Source organism: Haplochromis burtoni, unplaced genomic scaffold (assembly GCF_018398535.1).
Source record: "Haplochromis burtoni strain Fernald_Lab_line unplaced genomic scaffold, NCSU_Asbu1 Contig_173, whole genome shotgun sequence".
Taxonomy (NCBI): Eukaryota; Metazoa; Chordata; class Actinopteri; order Cichliformes; family Cichlidae; genus Haplochromis; species Haplochromis burtoni.
The window spans coordinates 395958-413720 of NW_024582534.1; the positions used below are offsets into that span (position 1 = coordinate 395958).

At 44.1% G+C, this 17763-nt stretch overlaps 2 protein-coding genes across 7 annotated transcripts in view; one reads left to right on the forward strand and one right to left on the reverse strand.

Annotated features, from left to right (window-relative positions):
- Window positions 1-7017, forward strand: part of rabgap1l (RAB GTPase activating protein 1-like) — a 93126-nt gene extending 86109 nt beyond the window's left edge. For all 4 annotated transcript variants that reach the window (XM_005933802.3, XM_005933803.3, XM_005933804.3 and 1 more), the window contains 6 exons: window positions 2073-2183; window positions 2579-2683; window positions 3522-3605; window positions 3704-3775; window positions 4129-4329; window positions 4733-7017. In XM_005933802.3, coding sequence (XP_005933864.1) covers window positions 2073-2183; window positions 2579-2683; window positions 3522-3605; window positions 3704-3775; window positions 4129-4329; window positions 4733-4888 — 729 coding nt within the window. In that variant the 3' untranslated portion in view covers window positions 4889-7017. The remainder of the gene's footprint in view (window positions 1-2072; window positions 2184-2578; window positions 2684-3521; window positions 3606-3703; window positions 3776-4128; window positions 4330-4732) is intronic.
- A 122-nt stretch (window positions 7018-7139) lies between these two features.
- On the reverse strand, window positions 7140-16370 carry LOC102298137 (interferon-induced protein 44-like). 3 transcript variants are annotated; one of them, XM_042225512.1, is made up of 10 exons: window positions 14856-16370; window positions 14722-14770; window positions 12534-13050; window positions 12069-12117; window positions 11714-11909; window positions 11487-11639; window positions 11227-11398; window positions 9543-9643; window positions 9256-9446; window positions 7140-8135 (listed from the first exon to the last, which is right to left on the reverse strand). In XM_042225512.1, exons 3-10 carry the CDS (start codon window positions 13003-13005, stop codon window positions 8036-8038), a joined length of 1434 nt encoding a protein of 477 aa, XP_042081446.1. In that variant the 5' UTR covers window positions 13006-13050; window positions 14722-14770; window positions 14856-16370; the 3' UTR covers window positions 7140-8035. The 3 variants fall into 3 exon arrangements, with proteins under 3 accessions (XP_042081446.1, XP_005933868.1, XP_042081445.1); XM_005933806.2 differs by having other exon boundaries at window positions 14722-16370; XM_042225511.1 differs by having other exon boundaries at window positions 14674-16370.
- Between the last annotated feature and the right edge of the window lie 1393 nt (window positions 16371-17763).

The following is a 17763-nucleotide window of genomic DNA, read 5'->3' on the forward strand; positions in this document are numbered from 1 at the left end:
CCCCCCCCAAAAAAAAACAAAACAAAAACAAATTACATCTGAATCTGCTTGTTAGAGGCAAAAGTGCCACGTTGGTGTGTAAGCTGCTGCTTTTAGAGGAAGGAAGAGTTTATCACAGATAAGCTGCTGAAGCTGCGTCTCTGTGAACAGCAGAAAGCCGTTCTCCTCCACAACAACAACACAAACGCACAAGTGTTGCTGCTTGTAAACTGTAATTATTTCTGTGTAGTTATTTTGTGGCTAATGTAACGATTCAGTGTTTCTATAAGGCTTCAGACCCCAGTTTAAGTGTGTGCTGGCTTCCTTTGTGTCCGAGCAGATGTACTTTTGTGTCTGCAGTACAAACTGAATTATTACTAAAAGCAGATAAATGTGAGGGAGGGCGAGTCGGGCTGGGCAGTGTCAAGCAGAGAAGGGAAGTCGGTGTCAGGATCATGTGTTAAAGCGTGCGCCTGAGGCTCGATTTGAAAACGCTCGGTAAGCTTCTGCCCCAACAACGATCATTTCATCGATATTTATGTGTCCTGAGTCTGTGACTTCCTTTATGTGTTTATGTACTTTTACACTGCTGTGATGTGACCGCGCTGACTAAAGTAGTTCAGGGTCTTGTTGTAAACTATCGGCTGTGTCATCGTTCTAAATGATGACACGTGTGTGGGTAACAGCTGATCTCACAACAATCAGACGTGTTTTTTCCTCTTTGTCTTTGAACTTCCTGCTGCTGTTTGTAAATAACAGATAAGGTTTTCAGAGCTTTCAGATGAACCACTTGTTTGCGTGCGCAGACTCAGGCAGGGTAAGAGTGACGGGACATCAGGTCAGATGACTGCTCACAACCATCACAACAGTTTGGTCCCGTTCATGGTCGTCATGTGAGCTGTTTAAAGGCGGCAGCAGTCATGAGACTCGGCTCATGGTCTGCAGTGAGGACTTGAGCCTGACACGCCACCTATAACTGTAATGTCACAATAACACCTTTTGTTTGAGTTAAACTGTGGTCATGTGATGATTATATTAACACCAAGCCTGGATGAACCTCGCAGCCTGTACAGCAGAGATGTCTGTCAGCCAATCCAGTTTCACTTCATTTATGCAGCATCAAATCACAGCTGAGAGATCGTCATATAAAAAAGACCTGCTTTCTTTTCTGCATTTAAGAAACGCTTTGATAACTCTGTCACACCTTCCCCTCAGGTAAGAGTCCTGGGGTCGTCCCGGCTCTCTTTCCTTCACAGCACATAGAAATATTTTCTTCCTCGTAATATTAACCTCTTGTCACATCTCGTTTAGGTTACTGTGATTCTCTTCTCTGTGACCTGCTCATGAGTCTCTCCATAAACTGCAGTTCGTTCAAAAAGCAGCTGCTTGTATTGCATCAGGACTTAGATCGACTGAACATATGAAATCTGTGCTTAAACAGCTCCGTTACTTCACCTCCTGCTTCTTACCTTCAAAGCGCTTCATAACCTCGCTCCTCCATATTGATCTGATCTCCCCCACTCGTACACGCCCACTCGTACACGCCCACTCGTACTCGCTGCTCTTCTTCTGTCCCACCTGCTCGCCTGACTTCTTCGGGACTCTGAGCCTTCAGTCCTTCTGGCCGAGACTTTGGACGCACCTCCAGCTGATCTCCAGACTACGAACTCTGTCTCCACTTTTAAATCGCGTCTTCAAACCCATCCACTCAGGACTGCATACCCTTCATCATTTTTCATTTAGCTGCTGTTTTTATTTTGTTGCACTAATGTAAAGTCACCTATAAATAAAATGGCTGATTATTATTATTATTACTATAAATCTGTCGTCATGAGTCTTTGGGATTAAGTTGAAAGAAATACAGATTTTTATATTTTTATAAATTAAAACACAAATGGAAATAAATATAAATCGTTTTTCTAATATTTAATGACTTTGGTATCAATGTAGCGAAAGCTGTAAAAATGTGGAAATGCAGTTTCCTTCTGGGGCCAGACTGGAGTATTCTTCTGGCTCGATTCTGGCCCTCGAGCCTTGTGTTTGACACCCCTGCTTTACAAGTGTTTGCGATTGTGTGCGTTTGATGTCTGCAGAGAGAGAACCGTCGCCTGCAGGAGGCCAGCATGCGACTTGAACAGGAGAACGATGACCTGGCACACGAACTGGTCACCAGTAAAATCGCCCTTCGGAACGACCTTGACCAGGTAATAAAAAGTCTACGAAACCTCCAAACACTCTGAAACCGGAGCTGTTTACACTCGTGCTTTAGCCGTGAGCATCTTTACACAAATGAGCACACGTGAGAATGCAAACACTGGACTCGGTCAGAATCGGTCTTAACCTGCCGACTCCTGGTTTCTGTATCCATGTAAGTCTGGTGAATTTCCAGTAAAAGGAGCGTGGCTCAGGCCCCACGTAGCAGAGAAAGTATTCCAGGTAGAGCTCGGACGAGCTGCGCGGCGTGAAAACGACCAAGCGACCAGATTGATGAGCGTAGTAAACGATCCTGTAAAGAAGCAGGTGTTTGTGTAGTCTGCCGCTTGTGTGAACGTTGTTTACTACACGATGTGTGTGTGTGTGTGTGTGTACGTGCACTCAGGTAGAAGACAAGGCCGATGTTCTGAACAAAGAGTTGCTGACCACCAAGCAACGTCTGGTGGAGACGGAGGAGGAGAAGAAACGACACGAGGAGGAGACGGCTCAGGTAACATCCACGCTGCTGCGATGAACGACGCTTAACAGGTTACATCAGTGACCAGAAAACACCGGAGTAAGCTGTGCAATTACAGCAGAGATCAAATAACGCAGGCCCTGTATCACTAATCTAAATCGGCCATTCCCAAAGTCGAGTGCTGCGGCCCCCAACAATCAGCCAACCAGTCTTAAATCTTCGCTCTAAGGCAGGAGTGGGGAACTCCAGGCCTCGAGGGCCGATGTGCTGCAGCTTTCAGATCTCACCCTGGGTCAACACCTGAATCAGATGGTGAGTTCATTACCGTCGGATCAAGGATGCATCTAAAGCCTGCAGGACACCGGCCCTCGAGGCCTGGAGTTGCCCCGCTTCTGCTCCGAGCAAAATACAAGAGAAAGCCCTGTATGTCCTAACCCTGCCACTGGGACACAAAGGTCAACACAGAGCATTACATTTCAGTAATATCACAATAATAATATTCACTTTTTATATAAATAAGTTGAACTGAATTTCTGTTGTTACTGTGGCCCACCTGTAGTACCTGTGCAGCCCACCAGGAGGCCCCAGCTCACACATTGATCTAGGGCTGATTTTCTTTCTGTGTAATTGGTAATAGTGAACCAGTTACACATCAACACACCCAGTAAATAAAAAATCCCAGTTTGGTAGCAGTGAGAGATCACATATGGGTCACCAGTCGGTGGTTGCTAGCAGGCTCTAAAAGAGCGAATCCAGGTCAAGTTGCTGAGTTGAACGCCTCAGTTGTGTCGTTATGCACAGTCAGCACATCTTTCTCATTAGTTTGTCATTTTAAAAGAATAATTTTGACATCTTGTTCTTGCTGTCCCAGCTGAAGGAGGTGTTCAGGAGGGAGCTGGAAAAAGCAGAGCTGGAAATCAAGAAAACCACAGCAATCATAGCTGAATACAAACAGGTCTGCTGGCGTCTCCTCATTGTGAACTGCACACATTGATGTATGCATTGTTATCTTGTTCAAGTCAAACATAACCAGGTTTCCTCTCTGGGTTTCAGATCTGCTCCCAGCTGAGCACCAGGCTAGAAAAACAACAGGCGGCAACAAAAGAGGAGCTGGACATCGTCCGGGTGAGACGGTCCTTTTAATGCAAAGTGTGCTTCAGACGCAAATTAGGACACTTGCTGAGTCCGAAGGAAAACCACAGTTGCGTGAGAGAACAAAAGACCTTTGAGCTTCAGGTTTGCACAATCAAGTCCTTAATGGGCGTGATGCTGATGTGGCGCTCTGTGCGTCTAGCAGGGTACCGCCTCGGGCCTGGATAAATGATACGGTGCAACATCACATCGTGATAATCGGGATGCTATACGGGACATAGAGCAGCAGGCCTTTCTTCACATAGACTCGGCCTCACCTCCTTTTTTTTAACCGTAATTTTAAAGTTGTCGTGGTAAACCTGTGTGTTTTTATCCCCCCCATGCAGAACAAAGTGATGGGCTGTCAGAACTGCAGGGACATGTTTAGCTCAGTCGGGTCCCTCCAGACTTCGTCTCCTGGTGGTGACAAGACGTCTTCAGAGCCACACGACGAGGAGAAGGACGGACTGAAGGAGCAGCTGAGACAGCTGGAGCTGGAGCTGGCGCAGACCAAACTGCAGCTGGTGGAGGCAAAGTGCCGCATTCAGGTCAGCAGGTGTTAACGGCATCTAGTGTTTTCAGGGAGGCATGCCAAGCACGTGATCCAACCAAAGGCTGTAAAGACATTCAGCTAAAACACACATGTTGCTGATGATCTGATTGGCTGTTGGATCACGTGCACAGAACGCTGAACAGCAGCAGCAGCAGGAAATTTACTGTATGCACTTCAACTTCCTGCATCTGTTTTCTGTCTCTGCTGTGACAAATAACGACTGTCAGCTTAATAACATAAAACAGGAGCACGTACAGAAGCATGGAGCCCACTGCAGGCCACCATGTGACCCTTTGTAAGGAGTGAAGCGTTGTAGAGTATTAAAGCACAGCGATGTGACACAGTGATAAACCTGCTCGTGCTCTCATTAATGACTGAATCCTTCTGTGGCTCTGCAGGAGCTCGAGCATCAGCGGGGAGTTCTGATGACCGAGATTCAAGCCAATAAGAACTCTTGGTTCAGCAAGACTCTGGGGTCCCTGAAGAGCTCTGCGTCCTCTTCCTCCAGCTCCACATCCCAGACCCCGTCCTCTCCGAAGGAAGGCACTGCCTAGATCAAGCTCCTTCGCCCTCCCTCGCCCCGCAGGATGCACACTAGAGCTGAGGAACACAAGCCGAAGAAGCAAGAAGCGCAAAAATGCAGTATTCCTTTTTCAGTAGGCAGAAACAGGGAGCTTCCTGGACCGCAAATAGCCCAAAACTGTGGGAAGAACCAGGTGGGGGGACTGAATGAACCATCTGCCTGAGTTTGAGGGAAATATGAACCTTCTCCACTTCACAGTGGATCAGAGCAGACGGGGCGAAGAAGTTCAGTGCTGGAACCTGGTTGGGTCTCTTCGCTCCACCTTGTGGCCAGATGGCGCTATTGCAGCAATATTGTGTGAAGTTTCCTGGTAGCTTGAAAGTAAAGCGGAGTTCAACATTGTGTTGTGATCACAGGCGTCTCATACGTTTAAGCCTCAGTGCAGAAATAGCCCACACGTGCTCTGAGAAAGGAATACTGCATACAAGTGAGATAATACGAAACTTGTATTTCTTTATATTAATGTAACGTAAACAATGTTGTCTTATAAATATGTATAACTGATTAGTAATTTTTTTTTTAATAATCTTGTACAGAAAAAACACACGAGGCAAAGTTCTTAAATTTCTTTTCTACTCTTTGAATGTCATCTCTTCAGATGTTGAGGTAAGCACAGTGTGTGATCGATGTGGTGGAGTCCAAACGCTGACGGGCCAAAGTGACAGCCGCCAGTTTCTGTTCCCCTCTAACTGTTTTTATGGTCAAGACTTTGTAATCTTTCTTGGTTTTAATTTCTAAATCGAGTTTTACTTTCTCGTGTTTGCAGATAAAGGCTTTTTTTAGATATCTGTGATGGTGACAGCAGTGGCCTCTGATTCTGTTATTTTATAAATATAAAACTGATAATACGACGCGTTTGAGACATATTAGCTGCATGTTTTTAGCTGGAGATGTCACAGGCTGCGCTCTTATGAAAATCTTTAACCTCAAACATTAATAAGTAGGATTAATGCGTACTTATTGCAGTATTGCTCCACTACGGTTAAATAGACCAGTTGCACAAAGGTGCCAACGCCCTCGTCCTTTGTTGTTGGATCATTATTTTTACACATCATCGCCATGTTGATCCTTTAGTCCATAAATGAGTGTTGGCTCTGACGCTCCACGGTAACGCTCCACGGTAACGCTCCACGGTAACGCTCCACGGTAACGCTCCACTGTGAGCCGTTCACGTATGTTTAAATAGTCACGTGCGTCTACTTTATGAGACGAACAGCAGATGGCGCCAAATTCAAACGAGCTGCTTCTTTGATTTCAGAGGACAGAAATAAAAATTGCTGTGAAATTAGCCAAAACAAAATGTTTTGCGTGTTGGTGCTCGTTTAGCAGATATAAGCTGCGGTGCGGTGCCAACTCCCCTGCTTTACTCTTTGGTTGACACTAACATCAGCCTTTGGACTCGGACCAATCCCACGTGTACTTTATGTGTGTGAATGTGTGTGTTCTGCACTGTTATTCAAGTGGTTCAAGTCGATGTTCCTCGTTCACGTGGCTGCCTTTTCTGTTAATGACTGAAGCGATCGACTGTTTGAACTGTCTGACAGCGTCAGCTGTGCCATAAGAGCCTCTCCTCTGCTCCCTTCTTGTAGTCGTCCTAACGATCTCTGCCCATATCGCTGAACAACCTTTTTGCTGGACTTCATTTTCAGCTCCGCATTTCACACATTTCCTCCAGGAGCCTCACGAATCGAGGGCCGTCCTCTCGCTGGAGGGAATGCTTCAAAATCATGAAACGGGAGAAAACAGAAGCCGACTGATCATCACTGAATTCCAGGTGTTGTGCTTTTCCAGGACATTCCTCTTCACTGCATCATTCTTGTTGTACAAAGCAGTTTAATGTCGGAGAGAGCTCGCCGTCTATTATGTGCACTAACGCAACACTGATATTTGAAACACTATTTCAACGTGTGTTTGTTTGAACGTTGGTAGCTGATGATTATTGATGCTGTTGCACATGCAGGCGCTGAGTCGGGTTACAGGTGTGTGGTTTACAGGTGGCTGTAGCGCCACAGTCCTGTTACACTGGGAGGGAGGGACTCCAGCGCCGTTTGCTGTACAGTAACTGTCTGAGCTGCATTAATAAATTTCAGTTTTTCTCTTTGTTTGTGCACTTTGAGATTTTATAGAAAAGGAGAATACTGACACTGACACCACGTGCACACACACACGTGCAGGTATTAGCAGGTAAATGCAGACATGCAACGGTTTCCCGTTATAAGTAATGCAGACTCACAAAACTTCGTATTGTTCCAAAGTCATTTGAGCAACTACTTGTGTATTCCCAAACATGGTGCATGCTGGCTCACTTATTCAAACTAAACTTTTGCCATTTGCACCAATCAGTGTTCAGACAATGATGCAGATTTCACCTCTGAGGATTTGAAATCATCAAATCAGACTTTCAGCTGAAATTTAAGGAATTTTACAAAACTGACTGTTTATAAATTGCAGCCATTTTTATCTGTTTGGTGCCTTTTCACTGCTTTTCCTTCTATGAGACCCAAAAAGACCCGATACAAAAAGTGGGTTTGATGACAGAATTATTTCCATGATTTGGAAAAACATCACAAACAATGGATGAAGAGAGTTTACAGGTTACACTCAGCAGAAAGTCTGAAGCCCAGATGCAACATTTGATGGCCGTGGGTTTTAGACTTTAGGCAGGTACTGGTTTATTCAAATGATCCTCAAATTTAAAATGATGTAACTTTGTCACTGTAAGTCATAAGTGGTCAGTTACCAGTCAGAGAACATATAAAACCTAACCGAATATAAACTTAATGAAATTTCTATTTAAAAAAACGAGTGTATCATCACCACAGAGTTCACGGGGAAACTGCGACTCGGATTCACGACAACGAAGCCAAAATGCTCAACAACCTTTATTGTTGCAGATCCGAAAGGCATAGCTGGAGGCATACAGCAGCAACATGACTATGATGAACCAGAACAGTGCAAAACTGAAGCATCTAAACCACACGAACAACCATGAAGTAGAAATAGGAAACAAAACAAAGCATAAACAAAATGACGACGCTGCATTTACATGTGACACCATCATCCTGGCTTTTTGAACATCGAGTCGAAAGAGTTCCCACGATCACCACGTAGTGACGTGTTACTGTGGACCTGTCCGGCCGGAGGCTCCATCCGACATCATCCATGTCAGGAGGTTCGGGTCTGTCCCAGCTGTCATGGGGCGAGAGGCGGGGCACGCCCTGGTGGAACCACAGATTAATTTCATGTTGCCAGTAGGTATGATTTTGCACTCATATACATGACAGCATCGGAGTGCAGTTATAACAGGCTGCTGAATAAAAACTCAGTTGATGCGTCAACGTGTGAGGAGGAGTACATCAAATATACCGATAGGTGGCGCTGTAAGTGTCCAGGCATGTGTTCGGGACTCTCATCAACCAGGAAGTCTAGGCCAGATTGGACTTTGTGTATCTGACTTACAGTAATTTTGTGCTTCATTGTAAAACGTCGAAGTTTGATTTCAAACAACAAGCCGCAAACTCTGCGACAAACATCAGGATCAGAAACCAGAGTTTGCTGCAGGTCTGTGAACAGGTTTGTGTCATTTTTGCAAACACATTTTTTAAATATAATTATATTACACAGTAAAGTGTGAAACGTCACACACAGTATCACACTCGAGCTCTTTCGCCTTAGACTGTAACTCACTCTTCCACAGATGCTCGTAGAGGCAGGCTGCAGATGCTTGATTTTACACACCTGAGTTCAAAGGTTAAGAGCTTTGGTCCAACACGTGTGTCCGTATAGCGCAGCAGGCAAAAACTGAAGGGAGTGCTGGAAAGTTATGTTAACACCAGAACAATATGTACGAGTCAACAGCAAAGTACCACTGTTCTGATAAGATGTTTTAAAAGCGTAATAATGTTATTTTCTGAAAAATCACAAAATAATATTTTAAATTGTCAGATCTGTCAGCGTCTGAGCCCACTAAATAAGCCAAGCAACTTTGTCTTCTTCCAAACAGGAATGCATATTGTAACTACACCCTTGACGTCATTGTTTTCTTCTGATTTTCTGTGTAATTCTGTCACACAAGTACAATGTAAATGTAAAATATTTAGTGGAATCTGGTGAGATGAAATTTACTTGATTGGTTTAGAATCAGCTGATAGAATTGCTCTAAGTATTTAAGCAAATACTTGTTTGATGTTTTTATGTTAGTTTAATCAAAAAGATTTCTTGATGAAAAACAAAAATAGCAAGAAGCTTTCCCGCCTTCCCAGTAACCCTGGTAACACAGTAAACTAGATCTGTGCAGGGTCACCTGGAGGTGAATGAACCATCTTAAATTCTTCTTACTCTTTGATTTGCATGTTGCTCATTCGGTCACTGAGCTCGTCAAAGTAATTATCAACAAAGCGAAGCATCTGAATGACGGCGCTGAGCAACAAGATGTCACAGTCAGTGTCCACCTCCAACTCCTCGCTGTAATTCTTCACTGGAATGATGCAGGACAACGGCACGCCGAGCCGGGAGCTGACCTCCTGCATCTGTATCACAGTGTACAAGAAAGGCTCATCCTACCACGTTCAACGTTATTTGTATTTACTAAAAAAGGTTTGTTTTCCCTGTAGAACCATCCTCACCATCTCCTTAATGTAGCCACTCTTGTAAATGTTTCTCACGTCCTCTTTCACCAGTGGGCAGGCTTCATCTACTTTAGTGAGGAGCACCAGCTGAGGAATACCTGGAAACAAATGAGCAGGAAGCTCATTTCCAAAATGCCACAGATTCTGACACAGTGAGTTATCACAGTATCATTATAATAGAATCTCATCTCTCTGGTGAGGAGGGAGGATGCACCAGTGTGTGCACTGTGGGTATACGTGTTCATGGTTGTGTGCTTAATGACAGTTCAGGGGACCTGGAGTCTTTGGATGGGAACGCTCTCATCTGAGGGGAAATGTGACCTTCCAGATCTGAACCCAAAGAGTGCTCTGCTATAGGACTTCTATACTAATCATAGTTTGTCCATAACAAATACAGGTAAGAGTTATTCCTACGGTACTTGGCACCAACGTTCCCTCTAATGTTTCACATGTCTGAGCGACAGCAGACGTGTGCACTGTGGTCACGCCAGCATCCAAGTTACATGTTTATTAAAATAATCAAATTACAGCATTTATGTTAGACTACTTTTAATTAACTGCTTTAGCCCACTTACAACGAAAATTAAAAATAAAGTCTTGTTCATGACCTGCAGTATGTTAACACTATTATTAACTTACCCCTAACCCTTTATAACAGAGTGTAACTTAAAAATATGCAGGACTAATTTCTACTGGGTGGGAAGATCTGACAAGCCGGAACATGCCGTTTAATTTATCAAGGTTTGCTCGACAGTCTCAGCGCAGAGCTGCGTTCATAAACAATCGCACATCCGAATATTGGTCTTTTTAAAATCTTGATGTAACTGTGAGACCATTTATTCTCCTCGTTGAAACAAATGGAAGGTTTCAACAGAAACAACAAAAACTGAATATTAATCAGGAAAACCTTACATTTATGGAGTTCACATACTAGTATAGACTGCATTTATCTGGTAGTCTGCAAATGTCGAATTTTGGGAAGGCACCATGAGGTTACTTCTGTTTGCTCAGTCCTGTCCCACAGTCCAAAGACATCGTCCCAGTCTTCATGAAACTCAAAAATATTAAAAATATTAAGTTGCAGCCTGACAGAAATAATGAAGAACATGCTTATAATCAAACCGAGGTCTGAAGAAGTAGCAAGCCCGCAAACAACAGAATAAATGAGCAAATGAAGCTCTGCCAGTCACAGAAATGACCTCCACATCTGGTCTGGGACCTGTGAGCAAGAATATTATTTTTCTGTATTTCATTTCCTTTAAAATTGTTTCGATTTATTAAATTAGATTGAAATGGATGAATGAAAATCTGTTTACTGGAAACAGTTTTGGTGATTTTCAGTGTAAAATATCTGGTTTAAGTTTACAACGAAAGCTATAAAAAGGGTTGAATTTCAATTCAGTCTTGTTTATGTATTTATTATTTAATCTATATTATAAGGTAAAGACTCATCCTATACCTAACTATCCAAGTCAAAGTTTATTTGAAGAAAGCACCATCTCTGCGTGAAAGGGGCGTGTTTATGGCAGAAAGGAGGCGGGACTCCCAGCGGCTGACTGGTGGCTGACAGTCGGCCTGCTGACCTCTGGCTGAAAGTAGCAGCTTTGAGTGGCTGTATCTGTATGTTGTGCTGAGATTCAGAAGGAAAACAGCTGTAATGATTGCACTCGGTTCTACTGACCCATTAAGTTGACCTTTCTGCGGATGGCGTCCAGTTTCTCCTCCAGCCCCGTGGGCATGATAGAGATCTTACAGCTATCAATGACATAAACCACGCAGTGGATCTTGTCTTTGAGTCTAGGAGACTTGTGATAGCCGTGGGCCTCAGGATGCAGAGGAGCTGAAGGGTTGAACTAGAGGAGCAACGGAGACACGGTTTGAGCCGACGGCTGACAAATCTCTGTTTCATACATTCAGTGTCCTGCTGATGTAATGCAGCACCTGATAACAGTCTGGCAGGTGACCTTTGAGGATGCTGTTCAGGTCATCGATGTCAAGCCCCGCCCCTTTGCTCTCCTCCAGCCCCATGGTATCGCACAAGATTATCGGCAGAGGTTTCCCTTCACGCCCGGCTTTCACAGAGTACGAGCGAAACTGTTGGACACAAAGCGATTAGAGCACAGCGCACAGAAAGGGGACCGCTGAAATCACTCACAATAATCAATCACCTGTGTGGTGAGGCTGGTGGAGGAGGAGCCAGATATGGCCTGGCTGGTGACGTGGCCTCTGAATACAGAGTTGACAGAGTTAAAGAAGCTGGACTTTCCAGCTCCGACTGGTCCGATGAGCAAAACCCGCGCCTGGGTCACTGAGCTGACTGTGGGTTTGTAGCTCTTAATGCTGTCAATCAGCCCCGCCCTCTTCCTGCACAAACGAGGAGATGGAGAACTTTTGCAGCAACTGTAATATGTGTCAGTAAATATAATATCATATCATTGCAGCCGACTGATTAACATATTCCTCCAGCTGTTTGTAGATCAGTGTGCTGTACAAGAGTCAGGACTGTGGCTCCGTCACACTTACTCAGACTCCCACACTATCGTCCTCCATGGCCTCTCAAGTTCAGAGCTTTCTGTTCAAGAGCAAAAACAAAGCAGGACATCAGTGCTGCAGTCGCTCACCCGGCTCACGATCCATCACAGAACCGTAAATGTGACCTTGACCTTGAAGGCAGTTTGGGGCAAATGTTTGCAGGTTTCCTTAAAATTCAACTGATACTCTTGAATATTGTGGACAGATCAAAGATGGACCCCACTGCCGTGCAATAAACTCGTCAGTATTTTGGTTGGATGAGCTTGTGATGAAATCTATTTTCTTAACTATGTGTTCAATTTAGGGTGGAGGGGGTGGAGGGAATGATTAAAGGCCTGTTAGAGGGCAAGAATATAACGTGTGATACCTGTTATTGTTATTATTATTATAACTAAAAGTTATTTTATGTCTGGGATAAATTATGCAGACAGCCAGTAACCATACTAGTGGACCTACCCTCCACTTGGTAGACTTCACACTCCGTCAGGTTGAGATCATTGCCATGCATCTCTGCAGCAGTGAAGTTGTAATAATTTCCTGGACTGCTGTACGCTACTGGCTTGCTTCCATGGACAAGAACCAGTGCTTCTCCAAAATAAGGTCCAGAGTTTCCGATCATTTTCACTGCATTTCCAGGACCAGTGACGGGATACTTGAGGAGCTGCTCTCCAGTGAAGGTAAAAAGAAAAGCTTTATCATCATTCACAAACCCTCCAGACTGATTAAAGGGTTGTTTGGTGTAGCCTCCAAACACAAAACCAGAGTTGTTGTAGCCCACGGACACAGTGGGAGAGCGGTGGTCACATTGTTGGTGAAATGCTGCACCGGTGAAGCCGTGGACGCTGGCCTTGTACAGCAGCTGCAGCCTGACTCTCCCCAGCTCAGAGCAGATGGCTCTCTGCCTGCTTTTGGTTAGCTTGGCATTCATGATGGGAAAAGGATCTTCTGAGCTGAGTCAGTTATACTGTTTAATCTGTGGAGTCAATGAAAACACAGCCACAGTTACTGCATCGAGTCATATTTCCAGAATTAAAAACAAAGTGCAGTTTCTTTGCCTCATTCCTTGTAAATAGCACCACAACAGTTCATTTGCCTCTGAGCTATTTAATAATGTCCTTCTTAGGTCTCAGTGTAGTGCACTGAATCAAATTCACACACAAAGACTTTTAATTATCTGCATTTTGTCTTTATCATCAAAATTATTTGATAATTTCACACTTCAAGAATCCATTTTCGGTTAGTATGTTTCATTATTTTATTTTAAATACATATTTTTGAGACTGTTATTGGTTTTTAATCTAGTTTAAACCAAACCACTCCACTGGCTTTAGCTACATTCTGGACCGTGCTTCCGGAATGCAGTAGCTAGCGAGCTAATTGGAGACCGTAACAGCCAATCAGAATTATTGCATCCAAGTCTGTGATTGGTGGGTTTTGTGGCACACTTCTAACGGTGTACAGAGAGCTGAGACACTGAGCAGGTCTGCAGATGTCTGTGAGCACAGAGATCTGAGCGAGAGCGGCTGTTATTGTGCGTGGATGTGGATAATAGCAAACAGTGAAATGCATTTCTCTCACGCAGGAATGAATTTTGTTCGCTCAAATTAAACTAAAATAAATTTCTTCTCAAAATGCAACATTTGCGTTTGCATTTTTTTTTAACGTGCGCTCGGAATAGAGGCACAAAAATACCGCCATGGTTACAGCACGTGTCCAACTCTTATCGGTTCTTTCGATCAAAGTCAGACTAAAGTTTATTTTGCCAAAACTGATCGCTTGCATTTAAACTGCTTTAAATAACTTGTTGGTGTATAATATGTGAAACGCGGCTCAAGTCATCTTGAGCCACAAACAACATTCCTGTAACAAAGTTTTTGGCCGTGACTTTAATGTTTCCTTTATTTATCCAGTAAAAGAAAAAACCTCGTTGACATTAAAATGTCTTTTTAAAAAAGGTCACCTGGGCACGAGGACAGCAGAAACACAAATATTACAATGGTCCGGTAAACATACTTTAAGCGGACACAAGGACCGGATTGGTTATCATGTAGGTACAATAACACAGTTATAAAGACGCTTGAAAAACAGGTAATTTTTAACATTTTATGTATAACCTTTTGTAAACTCTGCTCATTGACCAAAGATGTTACACATGAAAACACACGGAGACCTTGGAAATCAGTTTTTGGCGCAACACCGGAGCTGAAAAAACAAAAACATCGCTCACTCGTTTCTGTGACGTTGATTCCGAAAGTTCAAATATGTGAAAATACATTTTGCTTTAGTTGGTTAAACAAGCAAATCTGAATGGTCACTTTGGAGAAGATCGATTTAGAGAAAGACTGAAAAAAGAAACCAGGCGAACACCACAGTGGCGTCACAGGCACAAACCTGTGGGCTGATTTCCTGACAAGAGTGAACCACACCCAGCTCACTAACTGCACCAAATGTGATTTAACAGATTTATGTGGCATTTTATTATCGAAACGACGTCTCCGTTAGATTAACTTACACTAACTAAACTTTCTTACAGTTCTCTGGTTGTTGTTGTTTGTTTTGCAATAAAGAAAAAACAAACAAACATTCAAAATCTTACATGCAAATTTAAAAAACGGCCGCAGCTCTTTGTTACTTCCAGTCTTACCTCCTGGTCCAGACAGATGAGGGAGCGTGAGCAGTTGTCGCAGATGTCGCTGTGGACAGATGTGAAGTACAGATGTGAGAAGCAGTCTGCCGCCGGAAATGAAACTGGAAGCATTTCGCAGACTGTGGGCTTACCGGTGGTTTCTAGTGTTCAAAAGTAGAACGGGAGGCAGAGCCTTCAGCTTTCAGGGGCCTCGTCTCGAAACCAGCTCGTAGTTTGGATTCGATAAACACAAAGACTTCTCTAGTTTAAAGATCAGGGTTAGAGCATACACTTAGGCTGGGTCAGCTGACCCTGAACCCCCCCTTAGTTATGCTTCAGTGGGTCGAGGCTGCGGGGGGATTCCCACAAGTGTTTCTTCTTCACTCACTTTGTGTTTGTTAGCTTAGGTTTGACTTTGTTAGTCAAAGTCAAATTTCTTTATACAGCACATTTAAAACAACGTTTGACCAAAGGTCTGTACATTTAAGATAATCAAAAGAGATAAAAACTAAGGAAGACATGACGAAATTTAAGAAAAGAAGCATAAAATGAGAAGATTTGAGTAAGAAATAAGGCAAATACAAGTAGAACAAACTCATTCTGATTGAAAAGCTGAAAAATAAAAGTGGGTTTTCAGACGGGCTGTGAAAGTGTCCAATGTTGGGGAGGTCCTGAGGTCACAGCAAAGGCTCCGTGCTTTAATCTGGACCTCGGGACAGCTAGGAGCATTTGATCTGCAGACCTCAGTGACCTCAGGAGTGTACCAATTCAAAAGATCAGAAAGGTATGAGGTTGCAGCGCCTTAAAAATGAATAACAAAATCTTAAAATCTATTTGAAAACTAACTGGCAGCCAGTGTGAGGATGCTGGTGCAGGAGATGTGGCCAGTCAGTAACTGTGCTGCAGCGTTTTGGACCAGCTGCAGTCGGCTAACTGATGACAGAGTAAAGACAAAAGTCGAGGAGAGATGAAATGAAGGCATCTCTCAAAGTCTCTGAAACAGAGGAACGGCTTCACTTTTGCAGCTGATTCATCATTGAACAACTTGATGTCCGGGACAAGTTTGTTCAGAAGAGCGCCGGGATTAGTCATCGGTGATGCAGCCATGCAGCTTTGGAATTTCACCACCCAATCAGCAGCTTCCCTTAGTTGTCAGCTATCTGTACTTCTCAGGGGCAGGACTTGACTTGGGTTCCTGCTCTGTGGCACCACACGTCTGGAGGTAATGAGCTCCTCTCAACTGCTGTCACTACTGAAGGTGGTGGTTTGTCTTCAGTCAGTGTTAGCGACAGTTTGGAAACACTGACAAAAGGACAGGAGGCGGAGCTGAAGATGTTAAGAGTGAGCAGGATGGGCAGGATTAGAAATGAGTACGTCAAAGGAACCGCTCAGGCTGGGCAGGCAGGAGACAAAGTTAGGCTGAGGTGGTTCTGACATGTGACAGGAGGTAAGGTGGATAAGAAGATATGTATTGTGCAGGTACTGGGAGGAAAAGGGGGAAGATCTCAGAGGTTTATGAAAGGAAGAGTGAAGTGGACGTGCAGGGGGTTGGAGGGAAGAGAATCACTTTTATGGACACAGATACGAGTCGTGGTCACTGGCCGGCGATGTGCGACACACTGTTGTTCTACGACGTTTACAAGAAAGGCAATCGGAGAATACCCCATCAGCTCACCGCGGTAAAGTGAGCCGTCACTTGTGAGCCGCGGTCAAGCCAGCCGCCTCCTATCCGCCGCATAAATTTGAGGATGCAGACTTCTTCCTGTACCACTGCTTGAAGAAGGTGTCTTCCAGAAACTGGCAGTAGGACTGGGAGTTGAGCTTGACTCCATCCTCAACCCGAAAAGGCCCCACAAGCTCATCTTTGATGATACCAGCCCAAACCAGTACTCCACCTCCACCTTGCTGGCGTCTGAGTGGGACTGGAGCTCTCTGCCCTTTACCAATCCAGCCACGGGCCCATCCATCTGGCCCATCAAGACTCACTCTCATTTCATCAGTCCATAAAACCTTAGAAAAACCAGTCTTGAGATATTTCTTGGCCCAGTCTTGACGTTTCAGCTTGTGTGTCTTGTTCAGTGGTGGTCGTCTTTCAGCCTTTCTTGCACTGAACATAAGTTCCCTGCAATTTCTGAAGAATATTACAGTAAATCTGGCTGAAACTTGGCCCAGACGTACAGCAGGTGTCCCAGAGGAGGGATGTGTTGAAAGTTGGACCTCAACTATTCAGGATGACTTTTAATGAATTTTTGAAATAAACATAATTGTAGTGCATTGACTGTATTGCACTGAATATGAGTTTACTGTGATTTCTGAGTAATATTACAGTAAATCTGGGTAAAAACTGGCCCAGAGGTAAAGTAGGTGTCCGAGAAGAGGATTGTGTTGAAAGCTTGGCATCAACTTTTAAGAATGATTTTTAATGAATTTTTGAATATGCAACCAGACTGTCACGATTGGGCTGTTCCATTGTAATTTGTGTGCGCGCGTGCGTGTGACTGTTCACGCGCGTGCGTGTGTGCGCGAGTCTAGGCTTTCAATCAGGATATAAAGCGAAAAGGCGCTACCGTAAAGACTGGTGTAAAAGCGCAAGGAAATTCATGCGGCGGATAGGAGGCGGCTGGCTTGACCGCGGCTCACAAATGACGGCTCACTTTACCGCAGTATCAGCTCGAACCCCTCCCTCCATCTTTTCTAACATTCACACAAGGATAAGGCATGCAGACTGGAATCAACCCCCCAACCTTCCAATTATTAACGCCCTGTTCTTCCTCCTGAACTGCAGTCACTCCTAACTCTGTTGACACATTTCTTCTTTCGACTGCTGCCACTGAGGCTCACCACAGCACATCATGAGCGCTCACTGTCCCAGTATGAGTCCCAGTATCCTCCGCTGTCCCACCAACATGTCACTGGATCCATGAACTTTCCTCCAGAGCTGAACTGACTGAAACGAACCATTTTTATCATTTTGTGCTTTGTCTTTTGTTCTTTTTTTTTAATACATTCACCAACAGATTTGTTATGTACACCTGTTAATGCAAGTATCTACAGCAGGCG

What these genes read in the sequence shown, in the direction of transcription:
- LOC102298137 (XM_042225512.1), bottom strand. Translation starts at nt 13,005, where the DNA reads ATGAATGCCAAGCTAACCAAAAGCAGGCAGAGAGCCATCTGCTCTGAG. An exon ending in CCACCAGCCTCACCACACAG is followed by an intron (nt 11,640 to 11,713) that starts GTGATTGATTAT and finishes TGTGTCCAACAG; the next exon opens with TTTCGCTCGTACTCTGTGAA. An exon ending in GTGGCTACATTAAGGAGATG is followed by an intron (nt 9,447 to 9,542) that starts GTGAGGATGGTT and finishes ACTGTGATACAG; the next exon opens with ATGCAGGAGGTCAGCTCCCG.